The sequence below is a fragment of the Chrysoperla carnea genome, chromosome 1 (assembly GCF_905475395.1).
Source record: "Chrysoperla carnea chromosome 1, inChrCarn1.1, whole genome shotgun sequence".
Taxonomy (NCBI): domain Eukaryota; kingdom Metazoa; phylum Arthropoda; class Insecta; order Neuroptera; family Chrysopidae; genus Chrysoperla; species Chrysoperla carnea.
The window spans coordinates 124401067-124414417 of record NC_058337.1 but is presented as its reverse complement, the minus strand read 5'-3'; the positions used below and the strand labels follow the sequence as shown (position 1 = coordinate 124414417).

The window sequence follows — 13351 nt, the reverse complement described above, 5'->3', positions numbered from 1 at the left end:
TTTTTCGTGTCTTCTTTCTATATAAAATATTTTTTTTTAAATATTAATCTTTCCAAAGAATTGGTAGTGTGATTTTTTATATACAAGAAAATTTTATTAATATTATTATTATTATATATCCGTAACCCACAAAACAATGAGATTCAAAATATATGAAATTTAAAAAAATTAATCCATTGTCTATTTTTTTTATATTATTTTTTAAAATACGTTCAGCAGGAGTTGATTCAACCCTCAAAAAAGGTTGTAGCCACAGCCACCTGACAATCGGCCAAGTGCGAGTCGAAGTATAAACTCGCTCATGATGGAAATAATGCATTCTTACAAAAGTGATGTTCACTAAATATATGACGCCCTGGAGTGTATAGTTACACGTGGACAAAGCCGTGAGACGCTAGTAAGTTAATAAACCTGTTTTCGTGAGCGAATAAAATGTTAGTTTATTCGCTCAAGAAAATTACTAAAATAAAGTATTCTCCCTCTATCTCTTATCAGTTATGAAGTAGAGTGAGTTTTTCATTGACCTTAAAAGCCATGGTCAAATTCAACATCTGCGTAAAATTTGCGTACATAAGCTCAACTATTTTGTGTGAAGCATTTTTTTTAAATAAAACATATTTTCAAGTTTATGCTTCAAATATCAGTATAATATGATCTTATTAGTAAAACTACTCCTGGCCTAAGCAGAAACATTTTTGAAAAAAAACCAATATGCTCTAAGAATTTTTAGTTTCAAGACGCTTTTCGCATGTTTATAAGACTGATTTTGTTCGAATAGAAAATTAATTATTATTTTCGATTTTTGGTGATTAACTGAGGCGTTAAAACAGTTTTTTTCGATGTATTTATGATTAACATAATTCCGGGTATTGTTTTATTTAAGACTGTTGGGGCTGGTTCAGTTTTTCAGTTATAATAGTTTATTATAGATATAATAGTTTATTCATCTTTAGAAAAATACATTATATTAATTTAATATTTTAAAATTATTCATGAAATACAATATGGTGAATCATCGTAGCTGATTTCCTCATCATTAAATGCAGCATTCATCACAGGTACGGTATTTGGTAAATCTGTAAAAAAAAATTGTTTATATAAATTTTTTGTTTGCCGGAGCTGTATATCAAATGCCGGTAACCGGAGCATTTGAGATAAACATAGCAGGGAGTATTTTTGGGCGCAATTTTTCCGTAAATAATTAATCAAATGATAAACTAAAGTTTTTTTTATAAATGGGTTATAAAGACAAAAAAAAATTGCAGTTTTAAATAGCGGTTAAATGATCAAAATAAGAATGTCAAACTCAGGTAAGTTTTGTTATAATATTTTGACACTTTTATTAGGAATACCATACAGATATTTTTCTAAACGTTGCTACTAACACTACTATCATTTTTATATTTGACAAGATTTCATAGAGTATTTTATTTATAGTCCATTGAAATGTTACACTGACTGAACATTTTTGGGAGGACGCGATTTTATTTGTGGAACATGTAGGGGGGGTCAATACAACCTTAACCCCAAGTTTGTGGGGTTGGCGCCCTTGTCCCCCGCCCGCCATCTTGAAAAAAGTGGTGGAAACATATTTTTAGCTCCTTTCTCATATGTGTGTAAAAATATTATTGATTAAACTGAAAATAATATTCACAATTTTCAATACGTCTACATGTGGCAAACTATGTAGCACAACTAAAAGAATAGCATGACGAAGAAGAAACAGCTTATTAAATATGTTATTAAAAAACGAGAATAAGGTAAACATGTTGTTTTAGCAGAGTTATCATGCGCATTGATACTACGTTAAAAATTAAGAAAAATTAATAAAATTTGCGGGGAAATTTTCATAAACGTATTCTCTATAATAGTGCTCTGACCTAATTTTATGATAAAATGACAAGAAAAAAAGTTATTAAACAAAAAAATTTTTGACAAAATTTTGTCACTTTTTTGCTCATAACTTTTTAAATTTTAAGTTTATTGCAAAAAATTACATAGACAAAATTGTAGCCACGACAATTTGCTACAAATTATGCCTTTACAAATTTTTGGAGAAATCAATAGTTTACAAGATACAGCTAAAAATATGTTTCCACCCCTTTTTTCAAGATGGCGGGCGGGGGACAAGGGCGCCAACCCCACAAACTTGGGGTTAAGGTTGTATTGACCCCCCTCCCCACATGTTCCACAAATAAAATCGCGTCCTCCCAAAAATGTTCAGTTTGGCCCTAAAATTGTAACATTTCAATGGACTATTAAACTATTAATTATAAATGTTTTTTTGATTTTTTTTTTTGGTGATCAATGAGAGTTTCTGATGTAAATTTATGTAAAATATCGGAGTACGATTTAGGGAACTGATGGTATGCCAATTTCTAAAAATAATTTAAAAAGATGGCCAGGGCGCAATTGAGCATGCTTTAGTTTCCCTCTTCTAAATCCTATCAAATATTGTTATTATGTCCCTCATTGGTTTATAAGCGATTTGTTTATTGGAGATGATATAAGTTTAAATTTTCAATTCTTACCTGGTATTTTAAAATCATGTTTCTTGTGATGCTTAAACGATTTATATAATATTATTGCCAGTATTGTCGATGCAGATATGGCTAGTGATACAATCCAAATTGTTCTGAAAATACAAAAACAAAATTTTAATTAGCATATACAATTCTAACATGATAATAAGGCCGTAGTAAGTAGTAAGGCCCACCCTACTGAAATTCGGATAGTTCTTAAATTTTCCTTTAGATGTAAATTATTCCTTTAAGAGATGTCAATCGACAACATGCTGTTTCTTGTCCCGGGAAGTCCACCTCTTGGTGTTGCAGTCAAAACTGGCAGCAGATCAAAACTACTTTTGAATTATTTTATTTGGAATTGATTTTTAGCGATTATAATTTCTAGCGTAACTTCTCATCGCGTTTTCAACATGTTCCAGTATATGTTCATTATCTGAGGGCTACCTCTGGTCAATTTTTAATACTTACTGTGTTATTGGAGAATTTAGCATCATAGACATATATTCTTTTTTAATAATTTCACTTGGCTCACAATTATTACTACCATTTATAATTTCAAATCCTTCAAAACATTCACATTTCCCAGAAGTTACACATATACCATTTTTACATATATTATTCGAGCATTCTATTTCTTCACAATCACTTTCAGTAGATTCATCACCTTTATCACAAATCCAAGTATTGTTTGGTCCCATACAAATAGTTCCATTAATACATTCCAACATCGAAATATTTGGTTCACATAAATATAAATTATTTTTACTACGAATGTAGCCTGGATGACAAGTGCATGTTTCTGGTGCTGAACAAAATCCATGAATGCATTCATGCGTACACTTTGGCTCACATTTGGTTAAATTGACTAATGTGTACCCGGTGTTACAGGTACAAGTATTTGGTGCTACACATGTTCCATTAACACATGGGTTTTCGCAAAATGGTACACATTTATCTTTTATGTCTTTTTTATAACCATCGTAACACTCGCATTGATTTGGTTTCACACACTTTCCATGTAGACATTGTTCTACGCAAATGGGTTCACATAAAAACTTATTATACTCATTTAAACCATACCCATTAAAGCAAGTACAAACTTCTGGAGCGCTACATGTTCCTTCTATACAATTTTGCGAGCAGATTGGTTCACAAATATAAGGATTCGTTTCATTTAATTGATATCCTGGAAAACAAGTGCAAACTTCTGGTGTTTCACATGTTCCGTGTACACATTCTTCACTACACGTTGAATCACATACAAATGGATTTACGGGATTTTTATGATATCCGTCGTTACAAGTACAAGTTTCTGGTGCAGTACATGTTCCATCCATACATCCTTTAGTGCAAATTGGATCACATTCATATGGAGAATTTATACCTGTATAAAATATTATCAAAGATAATAAATGGGATCTCTAGGATATTTCGATTTTCGCCAAATTTCCTATATCAATTTTTGTATTATATAAATATGTTTTTCGACTACCCGAAGTATTCCCCATCAGTATGAATTAGGCAATCGTAATTGCTCTTATTGTGTATGTTTCTCGTTGCTGATTTGGTGATGGTCTGCGCATTCATTGTTTCATGTGCCTGCAATTTATACTGTTCTAAGTAGTGCTTGACCAATGTAGACTAGTGCTTGGCCAAAGAGCATGATCCTTATAGAGATGATATTCGAGTATTTTGTCACCTGATATTGACATTTAAAATACAAAATTACTCATAAAAAGTTAATTCACCTATCACAATTTCTTTTTTACTAATCTGATCGTCTGCCCTACGCGCCTCCCCCACATTTAGGGCTAATATTTGGAAGTGGTACTAAGAAAGGTTCCAGGAACTCATCATATGTTAATCAGATGAGCTCGAGTACTACACAAATACCTTCTTTGGCTCCTTATTATAGAAAATTGGGGCAAAAATCGAAAGTTAATTTATACCTGGTTCAAATCCATCATTGCAACGACAAGTTTCTGGTGCAACACATTCCCCGTTACGACAATCCTGAGAACAGACTGGTTCGCATACATAAGGATTATCTGCACTTAAGCGAAATCCTTCATTACAAGTACAAGTATCTGGTGCAGTACATGTACCATTCCAACATTTTTCATGACAAAAAGGTTCACATACATCTGAAAAATAATCTGCGAGGTATCCTTCCTTACAAATACAAACCTCTGGTGAAATACATATTCCATTTTTACAACCCGCGGTACAAATAGGCTCACAAATATATTGGTCATGTACACTCAATTGATATCCTTTATTACAAGTACATTTTTCTGGTCCCGTACATGTACCTTGGATACATTCATCTGTGCAAGTTGGTTCACATAAGTATGGATTGTTCGGATTTATGTGATATCCTTTATTACAAGAACATGTCTCTGGCCCAGTACATGTTCCATTTATACATTGTTCTGAACAAATTGGATCGCACTGGTAAGAATTTGATGAATTCAGTTGATATCCATCATCGCAAGTACAAGTTTCTGGCGCGGTACATATTCCATTTATACATTCTTTGGAGCAAATTGGTTTGCATAAATGTTTAATATGATCGTTTAATTTATAGCCATCGTTACAAATGCAAGTGTTTGGTCCAGCACATGTGCCTTGTATACATTTATTCGGGCATAATGGTTCACATACATATGGATTACTGGAATTTAATCTAAATCCATCGTTGCAAGTACATGTTTCCGGTGCAGTACATGTTCCTTCAACACAAGTTTGAGAACATGATGGCTCACAAACATAGTTATTGTTTGAACTTAATTTATAACCTTTCTCACATTTACAAGTTTCCGGTCCGCTACATTTGCCTTTAATACATTTTTCACTACATACTGGATCGCAAACATATTTGTTATATGGATTCATTTTGTATCCTGGGTCACATAGACACGTATCTGCTCCAATACATGTTCCGGAAATACATTGTTCAGCGCATACTGGTTCACACTCATAGTAATCGATGTTATCTCTGAGGATGTGACCCTTCGGGCATTCACATTCTTCAGGAGCTTTACAAAATCCTTTTACGCAGGGTTTACTACAGATTGGAACACATTTGTTATCAACTAAATCATAGCCGTGATCACATTTACAATGATTTGGTGCAACACATTTACTGTGTGCCGTACAACCATTTCTACATATTGGGTAGCATTTGTATTGAAATGGATCTTTTCTAAATCCAATACAACATTCTTCTACTGCTTCTAAACGTTCCATTGGCTGAAAAATGAAAGTGTTGTGATTCTATGTAAAATTTATTTAATTATATTCTATTCCATATTAACTATAAAAATGTAAAACTAGACTTGATACCATGACAAAATTTGCAAGAGAAATTAAAATTGATTAAAAAACGAAGAAGTTATAAGCAATCAAAGGTAGCCCATCTCCTTTTAGCAAAACAAAGTTTTATATGTAATGTCTATGGCAATTCCCACGTATGACGTCACTGTTCCACTGCTTTAAATTAAACAGAGAAATTTTCCCTTAAAATTTTGAGCTTTACTCTTGTAGCTGTTAGTATTCAAGTACCAAGTAGCTAACTTTCATAAATAGAAGTTTAAAGTTTTTCAGCACGTACACAAATTAAAAAAAGGAAACTGCTCGTTTCAGAATTTAACGAATCAAATTCTTATTTTCTCGGATTATATAGATTTAAGGTGTTTGTTTCCCTACAGTATTGTAAAAAAATTTTGGTTTATTGCACGGTACATACATATAAACCAAATACATGCTTTGTAGACAAATAATGTGTTATTTTTAGCTTTACAATACCACGCAACTACAAAAATATATAATATATTGTGTGCAAGTGTTGCTTATAAATTTGATATTATATCTCTCTTCAATCATCAATACTCTTAACTATGGTCGTCTCTGTTCATCAAATGATGGAACTTCGATGAACTCATAATTAAATAAAAATTTTGTTTTTATATCATCGACAACGTTATATTTTTATGGTATTATTATAAACTACAAGATTGTTTAAATATTTTAGATAGTTTTTTATCATGCTCTATAGATTTTTTGATCCAATTGAAAATAATAACCTATATGATCCATCATTTTTTCATCCAACTTTGAACGATAAAATAATAATAAAAAGCCCGATGACATAGGAATTTTTTGTGATTTTTGGAAACTTTGTTAATCAAAAAATGTATTTATAAATTTTAATTGAAATCCCTAGTATTATTCAATCCTTGCATTCTCCTTAAACATTAAAAAAAGAAACATTTCAATTACTTACTACATTTTCGTACGAAATAATATATTCCGTTTGATATTTACACCGAAACCATCCACATTTTTTCACCTCTTTTGGTATCGTTTTTTTAACAGTTTTATAAGTAGTTACACTAAATTAAATTACAAAAAAAAAAATTTTATTTAAATAAAATAAAATTGTAGGTAATTTAGGTAAAAATAAATTTTACCGTCTCCATCGTGGACATTTTCCGTCAATACTGGCTGCGCTGTATACAAACAAATTTATAACAATCAATAAAATAATAACGTTCCAATTCATTTTCACTTTACGAATGATAATCGAATAATAATCATGAATTGTGCACAAAGAATCAAAATATATACAAATACTCTCTATTTTGAAAGGATATGATGATGACTGATTTGTATTTATCAGTGTCGTTTAGTTATATGACGAATATTTAATTATATTTTTAAACGATAAAATTCAACTTTGAATCCATAACAATAACAGGGAATTCCTATAATACAATAAATTTTATTTTAATGATTCCAGGATTACAAATTTACGGTTTTTAAAAAAGATAACGACAAAAATTATATTAGGTATTGATTAATTACAAAAGTGATTAAATATTAATCAATTATTTTATTAATTATAATATAATTCAATTATCTTTTAAATAATTAATAAATGCGGAACAATTTTAGCATAGTTCTGATAATTATTACCTATTTAGAAGTTTGGAAATTAATACCTAAAGTATTAGATACCAAAAATTGATGTTTAATAATATTTAGCCATTATTCGCCCGCTTCGCTGGACAATTTTAAATTTTCTTTCAATAATAATAATAAAAAAAAATGTAAAGAATGAATACTTAGCTATACAAAATTATATATGAAACTGGTGATGAGCGACACCAAGACCAAGACCATTGTTAACATGGCCTTGGTGTTGACAATTGAATGTTGGTATTGGTCTTGCTATATTAGTCTAAGTCTTGGTTTTGTAAAAATATGATAAACCAAGGGTGTAATCTTACTAAATTTTGGTCAAACTTTTCAAATTTATGATCAAAATTAACCTAGTTCTAATAGGTTTCAAGAATCTGGACCCTGGTCCTGAAATTAAGCACAAAAGTGATAGCTAGCAAAAAACTGACGTCACAGCTGAAAAGAATGACCCAAAATTAGTGGGTTTCAAAAAAAATTCCAATCAGATCGGGTCAAATTTGCCTGTGTTATTAAAAAAATAGAATTTTTAATTTTGTGACGTCATCAAAATCCAAAAAATTTAATTTTGCTCTATCACATCCAAATTTTATTCAATTTTGATAAACCAAGTATGTAATCCTACTAAATTTGATTCATACTTTTCAAATTTGTGATCAAAATTAACCTAGCTATAATAGGTTTCAAGAAAGTCGAGTGCTGGTCCCGGAATAAAGCACATAAGTGATAGCTAGCAAAAAACTGACGTCACAGCTGAAAAGAATGACCCAAAATTAGTGGGTTTCAAAAAAAATTCCAATCAGATCGGGTCAAATTTGCCTGTGTTATTAAAAAAATAGAATTTTTAACTTTGTGACGTCATCAAAATCCAAAAAATTTAATTTTGCTCTATCACATCCAAATTTTATTCAATTTTGATAAACGAAGTATGCAATCCTACTAAATTTGGGTCATACTTTTCAAATTTATGGTCAAAATTAACCTAGCTCTAATAGGTTTCAAGAAAGTGGAGTCCTGGTCCCGGAATAAAGCATATAAGTGATAGCTAGCAAAAAACTGACATCACAGCTGAAAAGCATTACCCAAAATTAGTGGGTTTCAAAAAAAATTCCAATAAGATCGGATCAAATTTGCCTGTGTTATCAAAAAATTCGAATTTTTTAACTTTGTGACGTCATCAAAATCAAAAAAATTTAATTTTTCTATATCACATCCAAATTTTTTTCAATTTTGATAAACGAAGTATGCAATCCTACTAAATTTGGGTCATATTTTTCATGGTCAAAATTAACCTAGCTCTAATAGGTTTCAAGAAGAAGAAAAATAAAACAAACAAATAATAAAAAATTCAATTCCTTTTTTAGCTCAATGGAAATTGCGTATATGTTAATGAATTTTTCTCATTCACCTATACGTTTGGATAAATTGAGTGCATTTACACAAAAATCAGAGGGAAACTTTTTATTTCATTAAAATTTACTCTCTAGAATCCATTATGTTAGAAAAAACCTAAAAACCTTTTTCTACTTTTTTTCTATATAAAAAAAAAAATTTACTCCCTAGAGTTCTTGCTGTTAGAAAATAGTCTTTTTCTACTTTTTTTTTTTTTTATTATGAAATAAAAATATTATAAAAATTTTATTGTAAAAGCTATTCAGAAAAATTACATATGTAAAAAGTGAAAATGTTTATCTGAAATTATAATTAATTTAAATATCTTGTCTTGGAAGTAACTCATGAATAATTGATCGACGTAATCTTGCAACACAAGAACGGCCATCTTTTACACCCGAATCTTTAACATAGCCAGGATTACAAATACAAAAGTTTGGAGCAGAGCAAACACCATTTACACAACCATTAGGACAATGTGCTACGCATTTGTTCCATTTGTTTGGATCTTTAGTGTAGCCACGATTACATTCACATTTTTCTGGGCCTAAACAATAACCATTTAAGCATGGTTTTGAACAATCTGGTTTACACTTGACACCTTCCTCATCCAATGAAAAACCAGCTAAACATGTGCACATATTTGGTGCAGTACAGGCACTACCAACACCGCATCCTTTCTCGCAGACAGGTTTACATTCACCATCTTTATTTTTGGCGTAACCTTGGATACATGCACATTGATTTGGACCTACACACTCTTCGCCAAGTTGACATCCATCTGGAAATTAAAAATTGAAAAATTACTAAACTTTTTTTTTTCGTTTTGAAGTAGAATTACTGCCAAGGCAAGTTGATACTTGCGGTTGAAATTATTTGTACTTTATTTTCAATTTTGATGATAAATTTGTTATAACTCATGAATGTAGACATGAATGTAACAAAATAAGAATAAAATTTTATGATATCTGCCTTGGTCCCCACTATTGTGCTCATACATCCTTAATTAGTCGGGCACAACGTCTTTTATTTTTTTTCAAGAATTTATTTAGGTTTTAACTTTAATTTCAACAGTTTTTTTTTTAAATTTTCATCGACTAGTTTTGGAGAAATCTATGAATATATTTCATTCAGCTCTCCCCTCCCCTAAAATTTTCACAACAACTCTCCCCTAAAACTTTCAGAACGGATTGAACTTCCTTAAGGCGATTTTCTGCCATCGTGCAGCGCAGATACTTTTTTATTCTTTTCAAACAAGAAAACGGCCTTTCTGCGATGATAATAAATATTTTATAGACAATTTCAACGTTCGGAAACACAACAGAAAAATCATGGATAAGTCGTAATACTTCTCTTCGAGAATGTTTGTGATTTTTTTCGGCATTACAAAATGCGTGATAGTTAAATAAATTTATTGTCTCAATTTTTAAGGCCTCGAAAGTATCAATTTTATTTCAAAATTTGAAAATTTAATGTTTAAATATTTGCATACCTTCACAATGATTACTGCATTGATCATTAGCATCCTTTTTAAATCCTTTAAAGCATTCGCATACATGTGGTGCTGTACAATTACCATTTTTACAACCATCCTTACATTCTGGCACACAAATTTTGCCACGTGCATCTAATTTAAATCCTGGATGGCACATACATTTGTTCGTATTAGGTTTACATACACCATTTAAACATCCAATTGGACATGTTGGTACACAATTTCTTCCTTGATCCAATACATAATTTGGATAACATGTGCAAATATTTGGTCCTGTACAGTTTGCATTTACACAATCGTATTCACAAATTGGTTCACAGCTATGGAATGAATGTGCTTTGCGTCTGTAACCATCGCAACATATTGGAATTTTAAAAAAACCTGGTTTTGTCTAAAAAAAATTTTTTTAAATTTAAGAAATTTAGTTTTAGAAGTTTTGAAGTTGGTTTATAATAATAATGGGGTTTAACTTCCGTTTCTCAGACCACGTCTATAACAGAGACCATCCACATCATTATTTTTAATCTTTATTTATTTGTTAAACAATTAATTTTATGATGTGAGTGGAGTCGATTATTTCGTTCTTATCCAAGCGACGACAGTGTGATCAATTTACCACCCCATTAACTTTAACAACCTCCCAGCCAGAAGTCACAGCAAGTTAAGACGCCTTAACAAGTTCAGCTACCAGCCGGTTTAAGTTGGTTTATATTCATAGACTAATCATTACCTTAAGATTAATCTAATCTAATCAAGATTAATTAATCCGAAGATAATCTTCGGTAATTAGACCAGAGCATCTAAAAACCGTAGTTTAAAATAAGTCTCTTTGCAGATTATTGTTATATTTAACTTACCCCATTTGTTCTCGGTGAGTAATTTTTTGGTGTATTTTTCAGTATCTGTGCTGCTCTAAAACAAAATTTAAATATTATATAAAGGGCTGAATTCTTTTTTGTTGCTCACACGCTTTATTATAAGCTCACAGGCCACGCTTAGTGTTTACTTTGACGCTGAGCAATGTAAGCCAACACGAACACAAAAAAATTGCGCTTTTAATCCTATGCACGTTTAAAACGAATACAAACTGGATAAACAAAAAAAATTAGGTACTGGTCTAAAGTCTGAAGAAATTAAGAATATTTTTTAAAAATCTCTTATTTATTATTTTATTTTAAAGTTTCTAAAAGGATAACTGTTAGACATACGAAAAACTTGAGGGAAAAAATTAAGGGACAATCAAGCTTACTGTATGTAAAAACTGAAATTACTGAAATTGTGGATTATTTTTTGTTTTTTATTTTTCGATTACCTGATTGTATTATCAAGTTTGAATTATTTGAAGAACTTCAAATTTGAATTCAGCAAAAAAAAAACCTCTTGAGGGACATTATTCATCGCAATGTTTTTTTGGAAAACTTTTTTTGAAGATGTTATTCCTATATGGGCAGCAGGTAGTTTCAGATAATTTAACGGTCTTTGTTTCTACACCTCTTCCATAACGAACAGAGGGCGTAGGGAGAATACTTTCTGCCTTAAAAGGCCTAGAATCTTGGAATTAACGTACGAAGTATAAATTCATACTTTAAAAATTCTCCTATCTAAAGGAATCAATTTTATTTGTAAAAGTTTTTTTATATAATAAATTAAATAAAAATTACTTACGGAACTTCTTTGTAACAAATTCCTGACCTCGGTGGTAATGGTTTATCTGTATCGTTCATTTCCATAAATCTACTTGATACTTTTATAAAATGCCCTTTATTACCACCGCCTTTAACATCGTCGTTAGCTTCATCAGCTTTTATTCGTAAGCATTTTGTATAAAAAATTAATAATATCAATAAAGTATAACAAAAATAATTCATATTGTATTGTTTATAAATTTAATCATCGACTAAGTTAGTTCCAAGGATGTATTTTTACTAATTTGCATAATGTGTGTAATATTTTAAATAAAAAATTACGCGCTCGATGTGTATTTTTGTGAAAGTGGGGGTGATGGTCTCATAATATCTTTTAAGTGATAAAATGAATTTATTTGTAAATAATGTATTTTCCAATTATATTTTTTCAATTGAAAAAGGAAATATTACAACTTGGCTTAGATCGAATAATTAAAACCAGGGTCGGATAAACCGAGAGTGTTAAGTTGTACACAAATTTATCCGATTATGTTAAACTGGATTCTGTATGAGGATAATTATTATTTATCTTTTATAAAAGTAATAATTTTATTTTCAGCAATACCAGTGAAACCACCGATTTCCCAGGTGGTGCGGGAAAATCATTTAGTAGTTGAACATAAGATTTAGAGAAACCTCTGCTCTTGATTTCTGTAGATTTCTCAAAAATCGCTCCAAAAATCATTAAAAGAACAGCAAAAAGAGGGCTGTTATAAGTTTAACGTCTCTGTGTATCTGTATGTGCATCGTATCTCGTAAACGGATGAACTGGTTTTGATTCTTTGTTTGTTTATAACGTAATTTGATCGAGAGTGTTATTAGCTATGTTTCAAGATCGAGTTTAGGGTTTCGTACCCGATTAAAGCTAGAAAAAAAGTAACGTTCTTTAAACAGGTGTTTTAACAGACCCGATTTAGTGTTGGGGGTTTCTTTTAAATTATTAACTTAAAATTATGGTTTTAAATAAATTTTGTGAAACGAACGATTTTTGAAAAATCGAAAGATATCAATTCTTTTTGGTTAAAGCCCTTCGTGAATCGTGAATAAACTACCACTATTGGAGTTAAGTTTGGTGTGGTATATGGAAGTGTAAATTGGCTATATTTTTGAAAAAAATATAGTTATGTTTTGTTACCTGTAAGAGCCAATCATTTACATGAAATCATTTTTGACTAAAAATGCCATAATCCAATGTGTAAAATTAAAAAGTATTCATAATGATATCTCATACCGTTTAGTTTTTATTTCTAATTAAAAATGTATAATGTATAAAC

The 13351-nt window shown here is 30.5% G+C and overlaps 1 protein-coding gene across 1 annotated transcript; it reads right to left on the bottom strand.

Annotated features, from left to right (window-relative positions):
- Window positions 1-990: 990 nt before the first annotated feature.
- On the bottom strand, window positions 991-12327 carry LOC123294396 (fibrillin-2-like). The gene is made up of 10 exons (XM_044875480.1): window positions 12058-12327; window positions 11250-11304; window positions 10390-10783; window positions 9218-9678; window positions 6998-7188; window positions 6811-6919; window positions 4475-5777; window positions 2994-3909; window positions 2532-2635; window positions 991-1076 (listed from the first exon to the last, which is right to left on the bottom strand). The coding sequence occupies exons 1-10, from the start codon at window positions 12258-12260 to the stop codon at window positions 991-993; spliced, it is 3822 nt and encodes a 1273-aa protein (XP_044731415.1). The 5' UTR covers window positions 12261-12327.
- Between the last annotated feature and the right edge of the window lie 1024 nt (window positions 12328-13351).

Excerpts from the sequence above, each read along its gene's own strand:
- LOC123294396 (XM_044875480.1), bottom strand. The coding sequence starts at position 12,260 with ATGAATTATTTTTGTTATACTTTATTGATATTATTAATTTTTTATACA. Across the intron at positions 6,920-6,997 it reads AAATGTCCACGATGGAGACG|TGTAACTACTTATAAAACTG; the intron begins GTAAAATTTATT and ends AATTTAATTTAG. Across the intron at positions 2,636-2,993 it reads CTAAATTCTCCAATAACACA|AACAATTTGGATTGTATCAC; the intron begins GTAAGTATTAAA and ends TTGTATTTTCAG.